At 38.2% G+C, this 23,208-nt stretch overlaps 1 protein-coding gene across 4 annotated transcripts in view; it reads right to left on the minus strand.

Annotated features, from left to right (window-relative positions):
- Nucleotides 1-23,208, minus strand: part of GSK3B (glycogen synthase kinase 3 beta) — a 272,442-nt gene that overhangs the window by 170,507 nt on the left and 78,727 nt on the right. For all 4 annotated transcript variants that reach the window (XM_016941724.4, XM_016941721.3, XM_016941720.3 and 1 more), the window contains exon 2: nt 8,604-8,797. In XM_016941724.4, coding sequence (XP_016797213.1) covers nt 8,604-8,797 — 194 coding nt within the window. The remainder of the gene's footprint in view (nt 1-8,603; nt 8,798-23,208) is intronic.

The following is a 23,208-nucleotide window of genomic DNA, read 5'->3' on the forward strand; positions in this document are numbered from 1 at the left end:
GAACCTAACTACTTCAAATTAATAGTCTATGCTACAGGAAAAAATTAAAATTAAAAAAAAAGAAAAACCCAAATACTTTTTGAATATAATATAAAATCCATATGCCTTTCAAGCTAAAGATAAAAAACATAAACAGTGAACTCTTAGTAAGTCCAACTCTGCCCCCAGGGATATGAGTTAGCAGCTCTGAAACTAGCTTGTAAATTCTAGGATTGAGCAAATAAGTAAATATATTGTGGATAACAGCAGCCAGGTTTTCTCAGTTCAGAAAGAGGAGTTACAAATATAGAAATAAAGAAGGCTAGAGTGAACTCTGTGATGTTGCTCTGCAATTAAAAGTATTAATTTTTAATAGAAAGAAATACAGAAAAAAGTGTGAATATGCTTGCACACATGTGCACACACATACACCTATTGTCTAGTTCTATTGGCTAAGGGGATCTAGATCCAGCTTGAAAGGGCTTTCGCTGGCCAAATCTGAAGCAATTTTTTTTGAGACAGAGTCTCGCTCTGTCGCCCAGGCTGGAGTGCAGTGATGCAATCTCGGCTCACTGCAAGCTCCACCTCCTGGGCCATTCTCTTGCCTCAGCCTCCCTTACAGGCACCCGCCACCACGCCCAGCTAATTTTTTCTATTTTTTAGTAGAGACGGGGTTTCACCATGTTAGCCAGGATGGTCTCAATCTCCTGACCTCGTGATCCGCCCGCCTCGGCCGCCCTAAGTGCTGGGATTACAGGTGTGAGCCACTGCACCTGGCCTGAAGCAATCTGAGTATCAAAATAAATGACCAAAGATTATAACCCATTTAATAAAATGAGAGTCAATGAGTCCATATGATATATACAATTAAATGAGAGTCAATGAGTCCGTATGATATATAAAATTAAATGAGAGAAGGGAAAAGCTTTCCTCATAATCCTTAAGAGTAGAATCTAATTAATAAAGAAAAAAAGAATTGGAAAATCACCATTTGTAGCCATTATTATAATAATTGATTCTAACAAAAACTCATTAATGCATACTAAAACTAGTTGGTAAAAGCTGGATGAGAAAAAGGTTATTTATGTAGTCTAAAAGTATTTTCCTACATATTCCTTATAATTATGAAGAGAAAAACAGTAATTCTACAGTAAAGAAACCTAGCAAACACTACCTTAAGTGATAGAAGTGAATATCATCATTAACTAGACAGACATCATGGGTCTCCTGATATAATGCATTAAGAAGAAAAAAATCATTTCAATGACATTCTTTCCAAAAATGAATATGCTGAACCTAATTATGAGGAAACATTACACAAACCCAAATAGCTGTCCTATACTGTTCAAAAACATGAATGTCATGAAAGACAATAAGTGAGGAACTCTTCCTGGTATAGAAGACTAGAGATATCACAACTAAACACATGACCCAGGATTTTCTTGTGCCACAATGGACATTTTTGGAACAACTGGAGATATTTCAATAAAGCCTGCATATTAGATAATAGTATTATATACTTGTTAATTTCTTGATTTTTTTATAATTATTATGTGGTTACATAAGCGAATGTCTTTGAGTTTGGGAAACAGACACTGAATAATTTAGGGATAAAAGAGCCTCATACTTAAAAGTTGCACTCAAACATTTCAGGAAATAATATGTGTAGCCTGGCACACACGTCTATAATCCCAGTACTTTAGAAGGCCAAGGCAGGAGGATCACTTAAGCCCAGGAGTTTGAGACCAGCCTGGGCAAAACAGGGAGACACCGTCTCTACAAAAAAAAAAAAAAAAAAAAAAATTAAAAACTAGCCAGGTGTGGTGGCGCACACCTACGGTTATCTACTTGGGAGGCTGAGGTAGGAGAATCGCTAAAGCCTAGGAGTTGAAGGCTGCAGTAGCCGTGACTTTACCACCGCTCTCCAGCCTGGGTTATATGGCAAGATCTCACCTGAAAAAAATAAAAATAATATATATAGAGAGGAAGAAACTGCAAAAGTGAGTGTGATAAATATTAATATTTGGAAATCTGGATAAAAGGTTTAAGGAAGTTCTTTACAGTAATGGCAATGTTAAGCCTGAAACAATAATTTTTTTTTTTTTTGAGACGGAGTCTCGCTCTGTCACCAGGCTGGAGCGCAGTGGCGCGATCTCAGCTCACTGCAACCTCCGCTTCCCGGGTTCAAGTGATTCTCCTGCCTCAGTCACCATGCCCAGCTAATTTTTGTATTTTTTAGTAGAGACAGGGTTTCACCATATTGGTCAGGATCTCCTGACATCGTGATCCACCCGCCTCGGCCTCCCAAAGTGCTGGGATTACAGGCATGAGCCACCGCACCCGGCCTAAGCCTGAAATAATTTTTTTTTTTTTTGAGACAGAGTCTCACTCTGTCCCCCAGGCTAGAGTGCAGTGGCGCAATCTTGGCTCACAGTAACCTCTGCCTCCCAGGTTCAAGTAATTCTCCTGCCTCAGCCTTCCAAATAGCTGGGACTACAGGCACGTGCCACCACACTTTGCTAATATTTGTATTTTTAGTAGAGACGGGATTTTGCCATGTTGGCCAGGCTGGTCTCAAACTCCTGACCTCAAGTGATCCTCCTGCCTCAGCCTCCTGAAGTGCTGGGATTACAAGCATGAGCCACCACTCCTGGCCTAAGCCTGAAATTATATCAAAATAAAAAGTAGCAAAAATCAAATGATTTATGTATATGAAACTAATTTTTAAACTACAAAATGCTATGTGTGCACATTATTACTTTCAAACCACTCATTAGACAAAACTCTGTATTTATTAAATTAATTGGTGAAATACCCACACAATCCTAGCATAGGCTAAGTTGCAAGTTTCAAGTGTTTGTTATTCTTAAACCACTGTCTGTACATCTTCTCCATCAAAACATGAAAAAAGGACAAAAATCATAATAAAACATTAGATCTACTATTTTGTTACCTAAGCAATAGATCCCTGCTTTCTCTGTCAATAAGTACATATAAAAACCATAGTATCTAATACACAATTTCTTGCAAGCCAAGGCTTTGGGCGCTCTCTTGCTTTATTATTTTATTTTCCTGACTCACATCCTTTTATTTTCAGCCAGGTTACTTGTTCCTCTCTGTAATACATGAAAAGTATTCAAATTCCCAGTGAGGACAATCAGAAGTATTACTGTGTTTTACCCTATGTTACCCAATATAAATAGTTTTATTTAGTGTTTTTTTTTAATAAAAAAAGACAGGGTCTCACTGTTTATTAATAGTTTTATTTAAATGTTTGTTTTCAGAGTTCTACAGTTCATTTACATAGGGACATATTTTCGATCTTTAATCAAAGTATTTGACATATTCTTTGTTTAGAACCTTCTTAAAAAGGAATAGTGATGAAAGATACAATGATTAGAAGAAAGGTAGAACAGCTGGTTCCTTGAAAAGAGATGATAACTAAAGCAAAGCTATATAGCAAGTCTGACTGAGAAAAACAAAAAATAAAAGAAAGCACTAATACATAAAATACCTCCAAAAAAAAATCACAATGTTAAAACACCTGGAGCAAATAGGATTATTAGAAAGCAAAACCGACTGAATATTATCATGTTTATATATTACATTTAGATCACAGGGAAAAAAAACCATAAACCCTATATGAAAATCAGTGTCTAATCATAATAAAAACTGTTCATCTAACAACAGAAAACAAAACAACAAAAACACTCTAGTTCACCAGTAACATTTTAAACTCAGGTTTCTAGGTAAGCTAGAAAATTATAATGAACATGTAATAATATTTAGAAAAGCAACATAGTAAAGTACCCTACTAAAGGGCCTCAGCACATTAAATGCATCTAGAAGATGCCCAAGTTCAAAACCAACGGAGGAGGCAGTGTTCAAATGCCTAAAACAAGACATATTTACATGGAGGAAGACTTGCATTTACATGGAAGATGTATTTACATGGAGGAAGACTCCCATTCCCAAGAGCAACAGAAAAATTACTACACATATCTAGATTAAAAAAGTAAGAAAAGTTTAAAACGTACATAACTATAAAGTTTTATATCAAAAATGGATTAAATGCTGAGAATTATCACATTTCTGGATGGGAAGGCTGAATATTGTAAATCTGCACATTCTGCCCAACTAATCTGCAAATTTTACACAATTTTAATCAAATCTAAAGTTTGTTTTTGTTTTGTTGGGGTTGCAGGAGAAACATCACAGGCTGATGATATTTGATACACAGATTTTTTAAGAGAAAAAACAAGGAACACTCAAAATATGCTGTTAGTTCTCATCATCAGAGAAGTGTTACATAAGCCAAAATGGACAAATCAGCGGAAAAGAAAAGGAAACCCAGAAGAAAATCCAATGTATATATGGTAACATAATACATGGTTTTTAAAATGGCATTTGCCCACCAGTGGGAAAAGGATAAACTTTATAAAAATGGTTTCTGAGACAATGACCTACTACTTGGGGAAAGGTTAAGTTATATTACTACTTTACACTACATCCCAAAATATAACCCCAGAAAAATTAAAGAAATATGTGAAAATAAAATTCCTAGAGAAAACGACATTATTTATAAGCAAGATAGAACAGGCCCTTTCTCAGCATTATACCAAAGCCCAAATCAACAATATCTGAAAAGCAAAAGATATCACAAGCAAAGTCAACACAAACTGAAATTATTTTTTCTCACTTTGAGATGATGACAGATGGTTCATATTATTGTGGAGGCAGCTTCTAGGATGGCCCTAAATGATACCTGCCTCCTGGTATTCACACCCTTGTTTAATCACCTCACCAATATTAGGTTAGAAAAAAAACTGTGGTTTCTGTCTTGGGCTTACTGTTTTTCCAGTAGATCCCTTGCCATGTAGGAAGCTAACTGGTAAGACCTCAGAAAGCCCAGTGAACAGGCCCATGTGGCAAGGGACCAAAGTCTGCCAACAATCACATAGTACACTTGGGGACAGATATTTCCTCCTTCAGACAAACCTTCAGATGAGACTGCAGCTCCAGCTGATGCCTGGATTCAGTCTGGTGAGAGGCCCTGGGCCAGAGGTTCCTAGCTAAGTCATGCCTGAATTTCCAACGCACAGAAGCACTGAGATAATAAAATCTTTGTTGCTCTACAAGATTACATTTTAAATGGGTTTTAACAAATGAGTAAGGAAGACACACACTCTAAAAGGGGTAAAAAGGGTCACAACATGTAAAATGGTGTTGTAAATTAAAATAATTTTTCAGGGCCAGGCATGATGATTCAGACCATAATCCCACCACTTTAGGAAGCCAAGAGGGAGAACCAGTTTAGGCCAGGAGCCCAAGACCAACCTGGGCCATGTAGCGAGATGCATCTCTACAAAAAATTTAAAACAGAAAAGAAAGTAACAAAATATAAAAATAATTTTTCACCTACAGTATTGAAAAACATAAAAATACTCCTAATATCTAAAGGCTACACAGGAAATGGGCATTACTCATATTCAAATAATGTACATTTAAATGGATAAAATCTAACTGGAAGACAGCCTATATCAAGGTTTAAAGTGCTCTCCTATATCAAGGTTTAAAGTTTAAACCCTAGAATTCTACTTTTATAAACTGTATTCTGATAAAGCACATATATACAATGTTTGGCAGGGAAAAAAAAAATGTTAATAGCTATCAATTGAACAATGGCTAATTAGGGTATATCCACACAATAAAATATAATGCAACCATTAGAGAATGAAATAAAACCAATCTCTCTTGAGAAGGAGAAAGAGGGTGTGGTTTAAATATTTTGATAGAAAGAGGTTATGACACTGTGAGAATCTGATACTATGATATAGAAAGAGGATGAATACTGTGAGAGAGAGAAGGGGTAGAGGGGCTTGATACAGTGAGGATAAAATGTGGTAAGGCACTGGAGAGTCTGTCTAGATTCGAATCCTTGCTCATCCATCCACTTGCCAACTGTGTGACCCTGACAAGTTAATTTAAAATTTCTTTGTACTTAGGTTTCCTTATCCAAATAATAACAATATCAATCACACAGTACTAATGGTAAGAATTATGTAAAACTACTCATGTCAAAAAATACATATAGTAAGTATCTGCTATCATCATTAACTACCAATCCCAAAAAATGGAATGTGTGGGTACTTAGGAGACAAATATTTAAAAAATGGAGACCCTGTTATAAAAAATATGGAATTTCCTAGTTTATGGACAATATGGGCTCGAGGAATTTAGAATAGCAAGATCTCCATAGCTGACTTGAATCATCTGGGAAGTTTCATACAGGAAGAATTTGACCTGAGTTTTCATAAATGCACAGAATTTAGATAGCAGGAGAATGGGAGTGATAGAAGAGCTGAATAAAAGCAGAGTGGTCATAGAGAAGAACATATTTCAAGGAGAGTAACATAAAAAGTTTGGAAAGTTAAGTATCTGGAGAAAATGGAAGACTATGGAAGTTTCTGAGTACACAAGTAAACTAGGCAGGTTTTACTTTCTAGACTATGAAGAACCATAGAAGATTTATGAGCAAGAGAAACAACATGACCAATGAGAACTCTGGGATTATTCTAGTCTTAGTACACAGAAGAGATTAGAAAGGAGAAGACTAAGGTACATGTTTATAAGTGGTTAAGCCAAATAATGACAGGTTCTGACTAGAATAGTAGTGAAGAGAAAGAAAAAGAAGAGACACAGCCACAAGGCAGTATGAGGAAAAAAGAAAATCAAGTTAAACAATGACTGGATATTAGGGATGAGCAAATGGAACAGTCTGAATAACAGTGAATTATAAAACCATTAAAAAGAAAAGGCAAATCCAAAGTTCTGGGAACTAGTAGGAGAGATTTCCATTGAGTCTTAAAAGTTAAGTCATAGTTAGATAAGATGGCTTGCCAATTTGAGATAACAGTACAATATTCAGATATCAAGATCCAGTGGGCATTTGACAACATGAGACTAGTACTTGGGGGAGAGGTGAGAACTGAAAACAAAAACAACTGAATTTTTAAAAATTCTTTAGAATGTTCCAGACATTTACAGCAGATGGACACTAGAATGTGGTATAACTAGTGTTATATCAGAACAGTGATCACTTCTTCTTGTTATATCCCTTCATGTTTACCATAGATCTTGGTACATAGGAGGCTCCCACTAAAATGTTGCAGAGGTTGGAAGAGTAGTAAAGGGAGCAACGCTGCATAGTGACAGAGGCTTAATTACACCCAGTGTCTTCTGACTCTCTCTGCTATACCACAACATAGAGATGACATCTGAGCTTCCATGCATAGGCTCCCCTAATGAGGTACAGAAAATGAAAATACATGACGAGAACTGAATTTTGGGATTGCTAGTGTCTAAAGGCAGAAGGACAAGAAAAAAAAGGGAAGATAGTAAAAAAAAAAAAAGTTACGAGAAAAATGGATAGTGTTGTAATATGGTTTGGATGTTTATCCCTTTCCAAACCTCATGTTAAAATGTAATCTCCTTTTTTTTTTTTTTTTTTTTTTTTTTTTGAGACAGAGTCTCGCTCTGTCCCCCAAGCTGGAGTGCAGTGGCGCGATCTCGGCTCACTACAAGCTCTGCCTCCCCGGGGTTCACGCCATTCTCCTACCTCAGCCTCCCAAGTAGCTGGGACTACAAGCACCCGCCACCATACCCGGCTAATTTTTTGTATTTTTAGTAGAGACGGGGTGGAGCCTGGTGGGAGGTATTGGATCAAGGGGGTCAACCACTCATGAATGGGTTAGCACCATCCCCTTGTTGATGAGTGAGTTCCCACTCAGTTAGTTCACAGGAGATCTGGTTATTTAAGAGAGTCTGGGGACAGGCATGGTGGCTCACGCCTGTAATCCCAGCACTTTGGGAGGCTGAGACAGGCGACTTGCCTGAGCTCAGGAGATTGAGACTAGCTTGGACAACATGGCAAAACCCCGTTTCTACAAAATAGTAATAACAATAATAATAATAATAAAGTCTGGATCTCCCCCTTCATGCTCTGGCTCAGCTCTTGCCATGTGATGCACCTACTCGCCCTTCACCTTCTGCCCATGATTAGAAGTTTCCTGAGACAATTACTAGAAGCAGATGTCTGCACCACACTTCCTGTACAGCTTGCAGAATTGTGAGCCAATTAAACCTCTTTTCTTTATAAATTACTCAATATCAGGTATTCCTTTATAGAGATGCAAAAACAAACTAACACAAGTTGCAACATGGATTAAAAAATTTTTTTGAAAAAAGGAAGCATAGTCAAATACATAAAATGCTTATATGCTACAGGCAGTGTTCCTCTGGTCTACATCAACACAGTACAAGGGTGAGGACAGGTCACTTTTTATAGTATAAATTAAGAAATTTTAACTTACCTTTCACAGGATTAAAAAATACATATATTACATATGTCATTTGTAATGACTACAAAAGTAATACTGCAATCTTCAGTGAATGTTATCTCTACAAAATACATGACTAGAAATAAAATCACTACAATGGTTGAGCTGAACAAAAATGTGCACAATAGAAGAAATTTGAAGCAAAAAGAAGCAACTGAAAAAATAATCATTTATGGTATATGTATTACGACAGCAACAAAATATATGAAATACTGGACATTTTACCTTAAATCTCTTGTCCTGCAATACTTTCTTGATGGCGACCAGTTCTCCTGAATCACAAAGTTTGGCTTGATATACCACACCAAATGATCCATTTCCAATCACTTTAGTGTCTGTATAGCTGACTTCTTGTGGCCTGTCTGGACCCTGCCCAGGAGTTGCCACCACTGTTGTCACCTTGCTGCCGTCCTTGTCTCCTAAAGGAAGAAAGGAAATTTTTTTTTCACGAGAACTGTAAGGAATTAAATAGAGAAAACTGCCAAAATATACAAGGTAAACTATATTCTTTATTTTTTATTTTATTTTTTTTTTTGAGATGGAGTCTCACTCTTGTCACCCAGGCTGTAGTGCAGTCACACAATCTCGGCTCACTGCAACCTCCGTCTGCCGGGTTCAATCAATTCTCCTGCCTCAGCCTCCCGAGTAGCTAGGATTACAGGCACCTGCCACCGTGTCCGGCTAATTTTTGTATTTCTAGCAGAGACGAGGTTTCACCACGTTGGCCAGGCTGGTCTTGAACTCCTGACCTCAGGTGATCCGCCCTCCTTGGCCTCCAAAGTGCTGGGATTACAGGCATCAGCCACCACGCCTGGTCAAAGTAAACTATATTCTTTACTACAAATTATTTTTAGTTTATTACATGTAATTACTTCAATTACTTGTTTCAATTATAAGTCATTTTTTAAACTCCCATGTATTCAGTCATTCTATAGACCAGACACAATGCTTAGTTTCAACCCCATGAGGTAGACAGTACTGTTCCCATATTATAGGTAATTGGAAGAATGTTAAATTTGCCCATGGTCAAATAGCAAAAGGTGAACCCATAAGAGTCTGACCTTATCCATCCAATTCTAAAAGTCCTTAGGGCTTTCTTCAAGACCTTATTTTACTTGAAAATAAAATATGTGCAAATAAAAATGTTTAAAACTTCTCTCTTCAGATCCTTCTGCATTTAGGAAAGTAAGGCTTTGAGTGTTTGCTTCCCTGAATCTTCTTTTTAGCAAAGTAGAAGACCTCTCAGAGAAAGCTCAGGTGGAGAAAAGAATGTTAATTTGGCGTGAACAGATATAAAAATTTAAATAATCCAACCCATTCTGAACTGAGGCCCAATTATATAAGCATATCACTGGCTCCAGGGTCTCTATTCACTCACAGACCTCTTCTTTCCTTTTTTGCCTTCTCTCACCCCAGTAGCAATCCAACGGCTCTCTTCAATTCAGGCACAAGAGCCACCTCCTACTTCACTAGGGATAGTCCACAGTCACCATCTTGTTTTCTGAATTCTTAATCGATTCTGTGTATTATGCTACCTAGTATCTGATCTAAAAGAGCTTTACATTGTTCTTTTAGTGACTTCAACATACACAAAAATGTCTACTGTTTCTTCTCTCTTCCCTGACAAATCTAAAACCAATTCTCAGTACAATATAAGTCCTTAGGCTCACTTATTGGACTTTTATTTTTTCCTGTTATTCTTCCATTACAATTTTCTTTTTAAAATACTAACTGAATTCCAATTAACCTAATAAAAGAAAAGTAATATAATATTTATGAGTATTTTTCTCTGTGAAATATAAATTGCTAGATAAATGAATATCCAAATGCACTAGTGGAATATTATAACCAATATTTATATCCATTTAAATTCACAGAAGTATTAATATACACAAAAGCCAGTGAATGTCTGTGACCAATTAACACTTTCATTTGTAAGATGGCATTCATGGTCGCTTCCAAAGATGGTCGAATAGGAACAGTTCTGGTCTACAACTCCCAGGAAGATCGATGCAGAAGACAGGTGATTTCTGCATTTCCAACTTAGGTACCTGGTTCATCTCACTGGGACTGGTTGGACAGCAGGTGCAGCCCATGGAGGGCGAGCCGAAGCAGGGTGGGGCATTGCCTCACCTGGGAAGCGCAATGGGTTGGGGGATTTCCCTTTCCTATCCAAGGGAAGGCATGAGTGGCTGTACCTGGAGGAGCGATACACTCCTGCCCAAATACTGCACTTTCCCAATGCTCTTCGCAACAGGCAGACCAGGAGATCCCCTCCCATGCCTGACTCGGCAGGTCCCACGCCCACACAGCCTTGTTCGCTGCCAGCGCAGCAGTCTGAGATCAACCTAAGACGTGGGAGCTTGGTGGGGGGAGGGGCGTTTGCCATTGCTGAGGCTTGAGTAGGCAGTTCTATGCTCACAGTGTAAACAAAGCAGCAGGGAAGCTCAAACTCGGCAGAGACCACCACAGCTGAGCAAGGCCTACTGCCTCTCTAGATTCCACCTCTGGGGGCAGGGCATATCTGAACAAAAGGCAGCAGACAGCTTCTGCAGACTTAAACGTCCCTGCCTGACAGCTCTGAAGACAGCTATGGTTCTCCCAGCATGGCGTTTCAGCTCCCGATAAGGGACAGACTGTTATCCAAGTGGTTCCCTGACCCCTGTGTAGCCTGACTGGGAGATATCTCCCAGTAATGGCCAACAGACACCTCATACAGGTGGGTGCCCCTCTGGGACGAAGCATCCAGAGGAAGGATCAGGCAGCAATATCTGCTGTTCTGCAGCCTCCTCTGGTGATACCCAGGCAAGCAGGGTCTGGAGTGGACCTCTAGCAAACTCCAATAGACCTGCAGCTGAGGTACCTGACTGTTAGAAGGAAAACTAACAAACAGAAAGGAATAGCATCAACACAAAGGACATCCACACCAAAACCCCATACGTAGGCCACCAACATCAAAGACCAAAGATAGATAAAACCACAAAGATGGGGAGAAACCACAGCAGAAAGGTTGAAAATTCCAAAAACCATAACGCCTCTTCTCCTCCAAAGAAACACAACTACTCGCCAGCAAGGGAACAAAACTGGATGCAGAATGAGTTTGACAAGATGACAGAAGTAAGCTTCAGAAGGTCAGTAATAACAAACTTCTCCAAGTTAAAGAAGTATGTTCTAACCCATTGCAAGGAAGCTAAAAACCTTGACAAAAGGTTAGACGAATGGCTAACTAGAATAAACAGTGTAGAGAAGAGCTTAAATGACCTGATGAAGCTGAAAACCAGAGTATGAGAACATGGTGAAGCATACACAAGCTTCAGTAGCTGATTCAATCAAGCAGAAGAAAGGATATCAGTGATTGAAGATCAAATTAATGAAATAAAGCGAGAAGACAAGATTAGAAAAAAAAGAGTGAAAAGAAATGAACAAAGCCTTCAAGAAATACGGCATTATGTGAAAAGACCAAATCTACGTTTGAATGGTGTACCTGAAAGTGATGGGGAGAATGGAATCAAGTTAGAAACCACTCTTAAGGATATTCACCAGGAGAACTTCCCCAACATAGCAAGGCAGGCCAACATTCAAATTCAGGAAATACAGAGACCACCACAAAGATACTCCTCGAGAAGAGCAACCCCAAGACACATAATTGTCAGATTCACCAAGGTTTAAATGAAGGAAAAAATGTTAAGGGCAGCCAGAGAAAGGTTGGGTTACCCACAAAGGGAAGGCCATCAGACTAACAGCAGATCTCTCGGCAGAAACTCTACAAGCCAGAAGAGAGTAGGGGGAAAATGTTCAACATTCTTAAAGAAAAGAATTTTCAACCCAGAATTTCATATCCAGCCAAACTAAGCTTCATAAGTGAAGGAGAAATAAAATCCTTTACGGACAAGCAAATGCTGAGAGATTTTTGTCACCACCAGGCCTGCCTTACAAGAGCTCCTAAAGGAAGCACTAAACATGGATAGCAACAACCGGTAACAGCCATTGCAAAAACATGCCAAATTATAAAGACCATCGATGCTAAGAAGAAATTGCATCAATTAATGGGCAAAATAACCAGCTAGCATCATAATGACAGGATCAAATTCACATATAACAATATTAACCTTAAATGTAAATGGGCTAAATTCCCCAATTAAAAGACACAGGCTGGCAAACTGGATAACGACTCAAGACCCATCAATGTGCTGTATTCAGGAGACCCATCTCACGTGCAAAGACACACATAGGTTCAAAATAAAGGGATGGAGAAAGATCTACCAAGCAAATGGAAAGCAAAAAAAAAAAATCCTGGTCTCTGATAAAATAGACTTTAAACCAACAAAGATCAAAAGAGACAAAGAAGGCCATTACATAATGGTAAAGTGATCAATTCAACAAGAAGAGCTAACTATCCTAAATATATATGCACCCAATACAAGAGCACCCAGATTCATAAAGCAAGTCCTTGGAGACCTACAAAGAGACTGAGACTCCCACACAATAATAATGGGAGACTTTAACACCCCACTGTCAATATTAGACAGATCAAGGAGACAGAAAATTAACAAGGATACTCAGGACTTGAACTCAGCTTTGGACCAAGCGGACCTAATAGACACCTACAGAACTCTGCACCCCAAATAAACAGAATATACATTCTTCTCAGCACCACATCGCACTTATTCTAAAATTGACCACATAATTGGAAGTAAAGCACTCCTCAGCAAATGTAAAAGAACAGAAATCATAACAAACGTTCTCTCAGACCACAGTGCAATCAAATTAGAACTCAGCATTAAGAATCTCATTCAAAACCACACAACTGCATGGAAACTGAACAACCTGCTCCTGAATTACTACTTGGTAAATAATGAAATTAAGACAGAAAGAAATAAGTTATTTGAAACTAATGAGAACAAAGACACAACATACCAGAATCTCTGGAACACATTTAAAGCAGTGTTTAGAGGGAAACTTAGAGCACTAAATGCCCACAAGAGAAAGCAGGAGAGATCTAAATCAACATCCTAACATCACAATTAAAAGAACTAGACAAGCAAGAGCAAACAAATTCAAAACCTAGCAGAAGACAAGAAATAACTAAGATCAGAGCAGAAGTGAAAGAGATAGAGACAGAAAAAAAACCTTCAAAAAAAAAAAAAAAATCAATGAATCCAGGAGCTGATTTTTTGAAAGATCAACAAAATAGACCACTAGCAACACTAATAAAGAAGAAACGAGAGAAGAATCAAATAGATGCAATAAAAAATGATAAAGGGGATCACCACTGATCCCACAGAAATACAAACTACCATCAGAGAATACTATAAACACCTCTACGCAAATAAACTAGAAAATCTACAAGAAATGGATAAATTCCTGGACACATACACCCTCCCAAGACTAAACCAGGAAGTCGAATCTCTGAATAGATCAATAACAGGTTCTGAAATTTAGGCAATAATTAATAGCCTACCAACCAAAAAAAGTCCAGGACCAGACAAATTCACAGCCGAATTCTACCAGAGGTACAAAGAGGAGCTGGTATCATTCCTTCTGAAACTATTCCAATCAATAGAAAAAAGGGGAATCCTCCCTAACTCATTTTATGAGGCTAGCATCATCCTCATACCAAATGATATCTGGCAGAGACACAACAACAACAAAAAAGAAATTTAGACCAATATCCCTGATGAACACTGATGCGAAAATCCTCAATGAAATATTGGCAAATCGAATCCAGCAGCACATCAAAAAGCTTATCCACCACGATCAAGTCGGCTTCATCCCTGGGATGACAGGCTGGTTCAACATATGCAAATCAATAAATGTAATCCATCACATAAACAGAACCAATGACAAAAACCACATGATTATCTCAATAGATGCAGAAAAGGCATTCAACAAAATTCAACAGCCTTTCATACTAAAAACTTTCAATAAACTTGGTATCGATGGAACGTATCTCAACATAACAAGAGCTATTTATGACAAACCAACAGCCAATATCATACTGAAAGGGCAAAAGCTGGAAGCATTCCCTTTGAAAACCGGCACAAGACAAAGATGCCCTCTCTCATTCCTCCTAGTCAACATAGTATTGGAAGTTCTGGCCAGGGCAATCAGGCAAGAAAAAGCATAAAGCATATTCAAATAGGAGGAGAGGAAGTCAAATTGTCTCTGTTTGACGTCTCAGGCCAAACACTCCTTAAGCTGATAAGCAAGTTCAGCAAAGTCTCAGGACACAAAATCAATGTGCAAAAATCACAAGCATTCTTATACACCAATAACAGACAAACAGCCAAATCATGAGTGAACTCCCATTCACAATGGCTACTAAGAGAATAAAATACCTAGGAATACAACTTACAAGGGATGTGAACGACTTCTTCAAGGAGAACTACAAACCACTGCTCAACGAAATAAAAGAGGACACAAACAAATGGAAAAACATTCCATGCTCATGCATAGGAAGAATCGATATCATGAAAATGGCCTTACTGCCCAAAGTAATTTATAGCTACCACTGACTTTCTTCACAGAATTGGAAAAAACTACTTTAAATTTCATATGGAAACACAAAAGAGCCTGCATACCCAAGACAATCCTGGGCAAGAAGAACAAAGCTGGAGGCATCATGTAACCTGACTTCAAACTTTACTACAAGGCTACAGTAATCAAAACAGCATGGTACTGGTACCAAAACAGATATATAGACCAAAGGAATAGAACAGAGGCCTCAGAAATGCCACCACACATCTACCACCATCTGATCTCTGACAAATCTGACACGCACAGGCAATGGGGAAAAGATTCCCTATTTAATAAATGCCGCTGGAAAAACTGGCTAGCCACGTGCAGAAAACTAAACTGGACCCCTTCCTTACACCTTATAGAAAAATCAACTCAAGATGGATCAAAGACTTAAACGTTAAGACCTAGGTCCATAAAAATCCTAGAAGAAAACCTGGGCAATACCATTCAGGACATAGGCATGGGCAAAGACTTCATGTCTAAAACACCAAAAGCAATGGCAACAAAAGCCAAAATTGATAAATAGGATCTAATTAAACTAAAGAGCTTCTTCACAGCAAAAGAAACAGAATGGGAGAAAAATGTTTGCAATCTATCCATCTGACAAAGGGCTAATATAAAGAATCTACAAAGAACTTACACAAATTCACAAGAAAAAAGCAAACGACCCCATCAAAAAACAGGCAAAGGATATGAACAGACACGTCTCAAAAGAAGACATTTATGCAGCCAACAGACATATGAAAAAATGCTCATCATCACTGGTTATTAGAGAAATGCAAATCAGAACCACAATGAGATACCATCTCATGCCAGTTAGAATAGCGATCATTAAAAAGTCAGGAAACAACAGATGCTGGAGAGGTTGTGGAAAAATAGGAACACTTTTACACTGCTGGTGGCAGTGTAAATTAGTTCAACCATTGTGAAAGAGTGTAGCGATTCCTCAAGGATCTAGAACTAGAAATACCGTTTGACCCAGCCATCCCATTACTCAGCATATACCCAAAGGATTATAAATCATTCTACTATGAAACACATGCACACATACATTTACTGTGGCACTATTCACAATAGCAAAGAGTTGGAACCAACCCAAATGTCCATCAATGATAGACTGGATTAAGAAAATTTGGCACATATACATCATGGAATACTATGCTGCCATAAAAAAGGAGAGTTCATGTCCTTTGCAGGGACATGGATGAAGCTGGAAACCATCATTCCATCATTCTCAGCAAACTATCACAAGCTCAGAAAACCAAACACCGCATGTTCTCACTCATAAGTGGGAGTTGAACAATGAGAACACATGGACACAGGGAGGTGAACATCACACACTGGGGTCTGTGGGGGGTGGGGGGCTAGGGGAGACATAACATTAGGAGAAATACCTAATGTAGATGACGGGTTGATGGGTGCAGCAAACCACCATGGCACATGTATACCTATGTAACAAAACTGCACGTTCTGTACATGTAACCCACAACTTAAAGTATAATAATAATTTAAAAAAAAGATGGCACTCATGACAGATTCAAAAGCAATGAGGGATTCCTTCATAAGATAGCCAGGTGAAATACAGGCAGTCTATATTTATCATGGCCAGCCATCTTGAATATTTATGTCTTTAGGTCCAAGGTAAAACACTCAAACTGGCATGATTTAATCACCCCAAATCCAAAACCACTTGTGAAAAGAAAGAACTCAAATCTTGTCAGCACCACCATTTTTATTTACAGCAGTATTATATATGCTTTAAATGCACACAAACCTCAGCATAAGCCAATATAAAAAAAGCAGTTTTCAAAGCTTTCAAACTCTCCCTTCAAGTCTCATCCCTCAGTAAAATAAACCTTAGGTATATTTGCTAAAAACCTAGTTTAATCTAATCTGAGTTCTAAATTATCATGCCCCACCCCCCAAAAATCTATGCTAATCTTAACTACAACTTTTCAAGCTGACTATAAACCTTATCATAAGTTATTCTCTCCCTCATTTGTAAAATAACTTTTCTTTACCTGTATCTTAGCAGTCCTAAAAACAGAATCACAGTCTTCTGAACTTAAACTCTAAATGAAGAGATCCAGAAAGGTTAAAATCCAAGGTATTGAATGCATTCTTACAATCCAATTGTCTCAAGAGAACATAAAAAGCATATGTTATTTCAAACATAGTCTGACTCTTCCCTATGTTATCCAAGTCAAAACTGTAACACCAAAAAAAGATTTCGAGGACTCTGAATTAAAAATTCCACTGAACAAGTTGCTTGCAAAATCTCACATCTAACTCACAAAACAAAGGATCATTAATAAACTAATATAGATTTTAAGAACAGTAGCTGAGTGTGGTGGCACATGCCTGTAAGTGAGCCAAGACTGCGCCACTGCATTTTGGCCTGGGTGACAAAGGGACACCCTGTCTCTAAATAAATAAATAAATAAATAAATAAATGGCCAGGCATGGTAGTTCACACCTGTAATGCCAGCACTTTGGGAGGCCAAGGTGGGCGGATCACTCAAGGCCAGCAGTTCAAGACCAGCCTGGCCAAGATGGCAAAACATCGTCTCTACTAAAAATACAAAAATAAGCCAAACACAGTGATGCACACATGTAATCCCAGCTACAAGGGAGGCTGAGGCACAAGAATCTCTTGAACGCAGGAGATGGGAGGCTGCAGTGAGCTGAGATCATGCCACTGTACTCCAGCCTGGGCAACACAGCAAGACCGTTTCCAATAACAGCAACACAAAAAGCCTACTGTACTCCACAATTTTAATTAACTGAAAAACGGAAAACAAAAACTGTCTGGGGTCCAACCAAAAATTATGTTTTTCTACTGCGTAACCATATTTCAATAAAGGAAACAGGAGCCCCACCTTTGTATTTTCCTTGCTCTAGTAAGACAACTTAAGCAATATAAGCATTTGTGATGACGTTCCCTATTTGCCTCCACAGGTTCTACTTCTTTTTAAAAAAGGTAACATTTCAAGGGTTTGAAAACTAGCTATGATAGATATCCATTAGAACCCTGGGATTTAGCATCTCTTCACTCCAGCCACTGAGCCTAGGAATGTCTATCCCAGCATCATAATTTGCAAATGGGAAAAAGCATCAAATAAGACAATTCTGCTAAAGTATTAAAAGCAGAGTGGAAAGGTAAAACAGGTCCTACAGATACTATAGCTGAAAGAGACTCTTAAGGCCTCTTAATTTTAAGCTGAGATTTGATGTGGACAAGGACCAATTCTTTCACACTTTTGCACATCTAGAGACAAGGTACTTACTACCTTAGCAGTAATTAAAAGATAAATAGCAGAGCTGAAAAGAATGGCAGGGCAATATGGGGGATGACTTGGCATGAACATTAGTAGTGCCATGGGTCAGTCAGCAACTAGCGTGCCAAGGAAAAGCGCATTACCATTTGGCATTGGAATTAGCCAACTTGGCAATAAGATAACAACTGTATAAAATTGTACTGTTTACAAAGAACAATCCCATTCATTGTTTCATCTACATTAATACCTATAATAGATTAATTTATCATAAAGCTTTAGGTAGCAGAACTCATCGCATGCCTCGTGCTGCCTCTGCTGTATTTTAAAACCTTCCCACTACCACTAACTTCATATTCTTTTCTCCATTTCCCCTTAAAAAAAGAAGATAATGTTTCCAATAACATAATGTAAAAGGATCAGCGCCAGAGTAAGAGGAAGTAAGAGAATAAATCAACAGGCTTTTATAGTTTTCTGGCCTCAACTATGTACTCCTTAATATCAACATCTATTCCCAGAGACACTTTGGCAACATTAGGTTTTGAAATTTATACCAAAGCAAAACCATATCAAAAATAAAACTGTACAACAGTTGATTCTGTGACATCCAAACAACTTAATATTTGCTACAACAAATTGGGCTATTTCAGACCATAGCACTGCTTCCAAGAGACCAAAATCCTCAAGAAAAACTAGAAACTGTAACAAATCTGCTTAAAGAAAAAATAACCACTTTGCCCAGTACTAAATTTCCTAGCATACATGAAACAGTAATTTCCAAACTAATTATATGGCACTAGCGATTATAATAAAATTGGTCTTCGAAACCACCTTGAAGGTACAACAGCACAGCAGCAGGAACTAGGTTCAGCTTCAGGCCCTCTCTCCTGTCAGAGGACTTCACTCACATTGTACAAATTCCCTACATAATTAAAACACAGCATTAAATCCCTACTCTTTACCATAATAGATAAATCTTAAATACATAAACCAGAATAGACCCCTCATGACGCAATGAAAAGACGGTATACAACAGAACAATCACTTTCTATTGAAGGCTGTTAAATACAGAATAATTTTTTTCTTTTTTAAGAGACAGGGTCGTCCAGGTTAGAGTGCAATGACGTGATCATAGCTCACTCACTATAACACTGAACTCCTGGGCTCAAGCAATCCTCCTGCCTCAGCTTCCCAAGTAGTTAACACTAGAGGCACAAACCACCATGCCTCACTAATATTTTTTATTTATTTTTTGGAGAGACAGGGTCTCACTTTGTTGCCCAGGTTGGTCTCTAACTCCTGGCCTTAAGTCTAAAATCATCCTACCTCAGCCTCCCCAAAGTGCTGGGATTACAGGTGTGAACCACTGTATCCAGTCTAGAATACAATTTTTACAAAAGCCTTGGTGGTTTAGGCATATCCCAAAATAATACACACAGCCTAGTTCTCAATCTCTTAAAAACAGGATTGTACCTGTAAACAACATTTTGTAGTCATATTTTTTGAAGTCTTTTCAAGTCACTCCTCAGACCAATCCACTCCACGATGAATACGGTGACATGGACCCATCCAAGGTATGGAGGGAGTATCCAAAAGCCAAAAGTCCACTTCAAGGATGTTTAAATATTTCGTAGGTAGGTGTCTGGCACTGACACTCTAATTTTATTCAAATGATAAATCTCAAAGCTGAACATACTTTGTTCATTTAACAAAGGCATTTAATTTGATGTTTCTTGTTTTAAGGAGACTGGTTCTTAAAATCCAGTGCTGAGAAAAAGCAACAACTGAGACACTTTGTAACTGAGGTGCTTTTAGAGAATATGAATAAGGTGTACTAGAAGCTGAGAAAAGTCATGCCACAGTCTAATAAATACTCTGGTGACCTTGCTGTGGAGAGTTAAGTCTGCAATGACTGCCTCTATAAAAATTTTCCTTCACCTCAAGAATGAAGTCTCCACGTAGAAATAACAGAAAATTAAAAGTCTGCAACAAAAGCCTAGAGAAATCAGCACACCGTCCATGAATACACAGAAGATACAAAGCATTTTCATGACATATTCTGTCTAACAATAGTATTAGCAGAGGGAAAGGCACTGCCAATTATTTCTCTATCATGTAGAGAAATAACACACAGCTATTTTTAAAGGATGTTTACATAAGACTGTCAGAAGAGGAAACTCTGGCCACTGTAAATTTTTCAGGTTAAGTTGAAGTTCAACTCTTTATCCAAAGAAACCACGTTTAAAAAAAAAAAAAACTATTAAAACAAAGATGTTGGCCGGGCGCAGTGGCTCAAGCCTATAATTCCAGCACTTTGGGAGGCCAAGGTGAGTGGATCACCTGAGGTCAGGAGTTCGAGACCAGCCTGGCCAACATGGCAAAACCCCATCTCTACTAAAAGTACAAAAAGCTACTTGGAAGGCTGAGGCAAGAGAATTGCTTGAACCCGGGAGGCGGAGGTTGCAGTGAGCCAAGACCATGCCACTGCACTGCAGCCTGGGAGACAGAGTGAGACTCTGCCAAAAAAAGAAAAAAAAAAAGCAAAAACAAAACAAACAACAACAACAAAGACGTTGGGCTAGGCACAGTGGCTCACATCTGCAATCCCAGCACTTTGGGAGGCCATGGCAGGCACCATAGTGAAACTCTGTCTCTATTTATTTTTAAATAAAATAAATTTAATTTTAAAAAGCAAAGATGTTCTCCCCAAAATAAACAAACTGCTAGAAACAAGAAAACAACATAAAAATTAATTAGCAAAGGGAATAAAAAGTAGAAAACTGAGCCCCATGGGATCAGAGTTAGAAAATTCAAAAATGAACTTATTCTTGTGATTAAAATAGGGGCTTTATTTATGATGCGGAAGCTCTAGCCAGAGTGCACAACTGCTTATATATGTTGGAACAAATGAAACTATGAAGAAAGAAAGGAAATATCAACCAAGCAGTTCAATCAATCAAATCAACCCTAATGATCAACAGCAGGATAAAAATTCCAGGGCAATTTCTATGTAAACTTTATGTGATAAAAATCTTTCTAACAAGGCCTTTTCCCTTAGATACCATTCATCTTCACATGATTCTAACCTAAGAGATTAGAAAAAACAAAACAAAACAATTACTAAATTTCCTTTGGGGATAGGAAGAGTAAATAAAAGGAGAGGCAGAGAAAACAAAATGGACAGATGTCACATAGGCTGGCTTCCGGAGATGTTTACTTGTTTATCACTTTTAGAAATGAAAAGGAAAACATAGGGTGGCAGAGGACAAGAGATGACAGAAAGACTCCAGAGTTCTTTTCAATCACAGGAAGACATCATGCTACTGAAATTAACAGATATCAATTCTGAAGAATCATAACATCCCCTTCTTTAAAAAGAAAAAAATCAAATTTTGTCCTTAGAGGCCTAATGAAAAGAATATGGGCTTTGAAGTCATACAAAGGTTTATATCACAAGTTCAACCTACTTAATATCTATAAAATGGAAATAGCTGCTACTTAGGGTTGTGACAATTGAATAGCACAGGTTACACAGTTGTTGTTTTTTAAATGCATGCCACTTAGTGGGTGCTCAATAAATTACAGTTTCTTTGAACTTCGAATTATTAGCAGTGGAAATAGGAAAGAATATATTATTCTGCTCCACTATGCTGTTTTACCACTCACATGTGCCCTATCACGATACTTATCACAATGCCCTATAATTAAAAGTCTGAACCCCTTACTTCACTAAGAGCTCTTAGAAAAACCAGCCTGGGCGACAGAGCGAGACTCCGTCTCAAAAAAAAAAAAAAAAAGAAAAACTAGACATTGGCCAGGCGCAGTGGCTCACGCCTGTAATCCCAGCACTCTGGGAGGCCGAGGCGGGCGGATCATGAGGTCAGGAGTTCGAGACCAGCCTGGCCAACATGGTGAAACCCCATCTCTACCAAAGATACAAAAAATTAACTGGACATGGTGGCACACGCCTGTAATCCCAGCTACTTGGGAGGCTGAGGCAAGAGAATCGCTTGAACCCAGGAGGCGGAGGTTGCAATAAGCCAAGATCACGCCATTGCACTCCAGCCTGGGAGACAGGGTGAGACTCTGTCTCAAAAAAAAAAAAAAAAAACAAAAAAAAACACTAGACATTATTGGAATCATTTACATTTCCCATGTGCACTAGGTTCAGCACAATGCAAATGCTCAGCAAAGGTTTGCCACTGACTTTGTAAGAATTATTCAAGCAGAATTGTTAGGATTTGAGAACTGACTAATTCATGTTAAACCTAAGTAGTGCTTTTGTGTCTTCCTATGCTTGCCATTGGTCAGATATAAATTCCTGGAGAGAAGATATATAGAAAAGCCTTACAAGTAGTAAAACAGAATGGAGGGCTTACTGAAAACATGGTGACAACAAGCAGCAAAAACAAATGACTCAATGTCCCACATGTGTATTTAGGTATGGGTGGGAAATTTACTCTGTTCCTAACCCTTTTCCAAATAATTCTGGTTTCTTTAGAGCATCAATATGCAGCAATTGGCAAAAACTGGACAGGAGACAAATCTGAGATCTTAAGTTCAATTTATGTAAGCATATTCCTTGAGAACAGTTTACAGTTTGCAAGCACCACTCACAGTGGGCATAAGAATCACCTGGGAGTTTACTAAAATGAAGACCCTAGAATATATCCCCCAAAAGGTCAGTAGTTCTGAAGTGGGGCTCCAGAAACTATATTTTTAATAAGCACCTCAAATGCTTCTTAATGCAGGTCCAGCTACCACACTTGAAGAGCCACAATATACCATTTAATTCCTACAAAAAGCCTGTGACATACTCAGAACACTCATTTTACAAATGGGAAAATTTACGGTGTTCAAAAAGATTTGATAATTTGCTCAAAGTAATCCCTTCAACAACTCATATCCACAGGATTCAGACCTGTCCATTTACTGAAAAACTCGTGTCCTACTACATTACTTTGCTAAGGACCATGTCATAAATATAAGAGATGGGTATTTAGGCCCTGAAACCAACTTTTTGTGTTCAGCAAAAC

This window comes from Pan troglodytes, chromosome 2, assembly GCF_028858775.2.
Source record: "Pan troglodytes isolate AG18354 chromosome 2, NHGRI_mPanTro3-v2.0_pri, whole genome shotgun sequence".
Classification (NCBI taxonomy): domain Eukaryota; kingdom Metazoa; phylum Chordata; class Mammalia; order Primates; family Hominidae; genus Pan; species Pan troglodytes.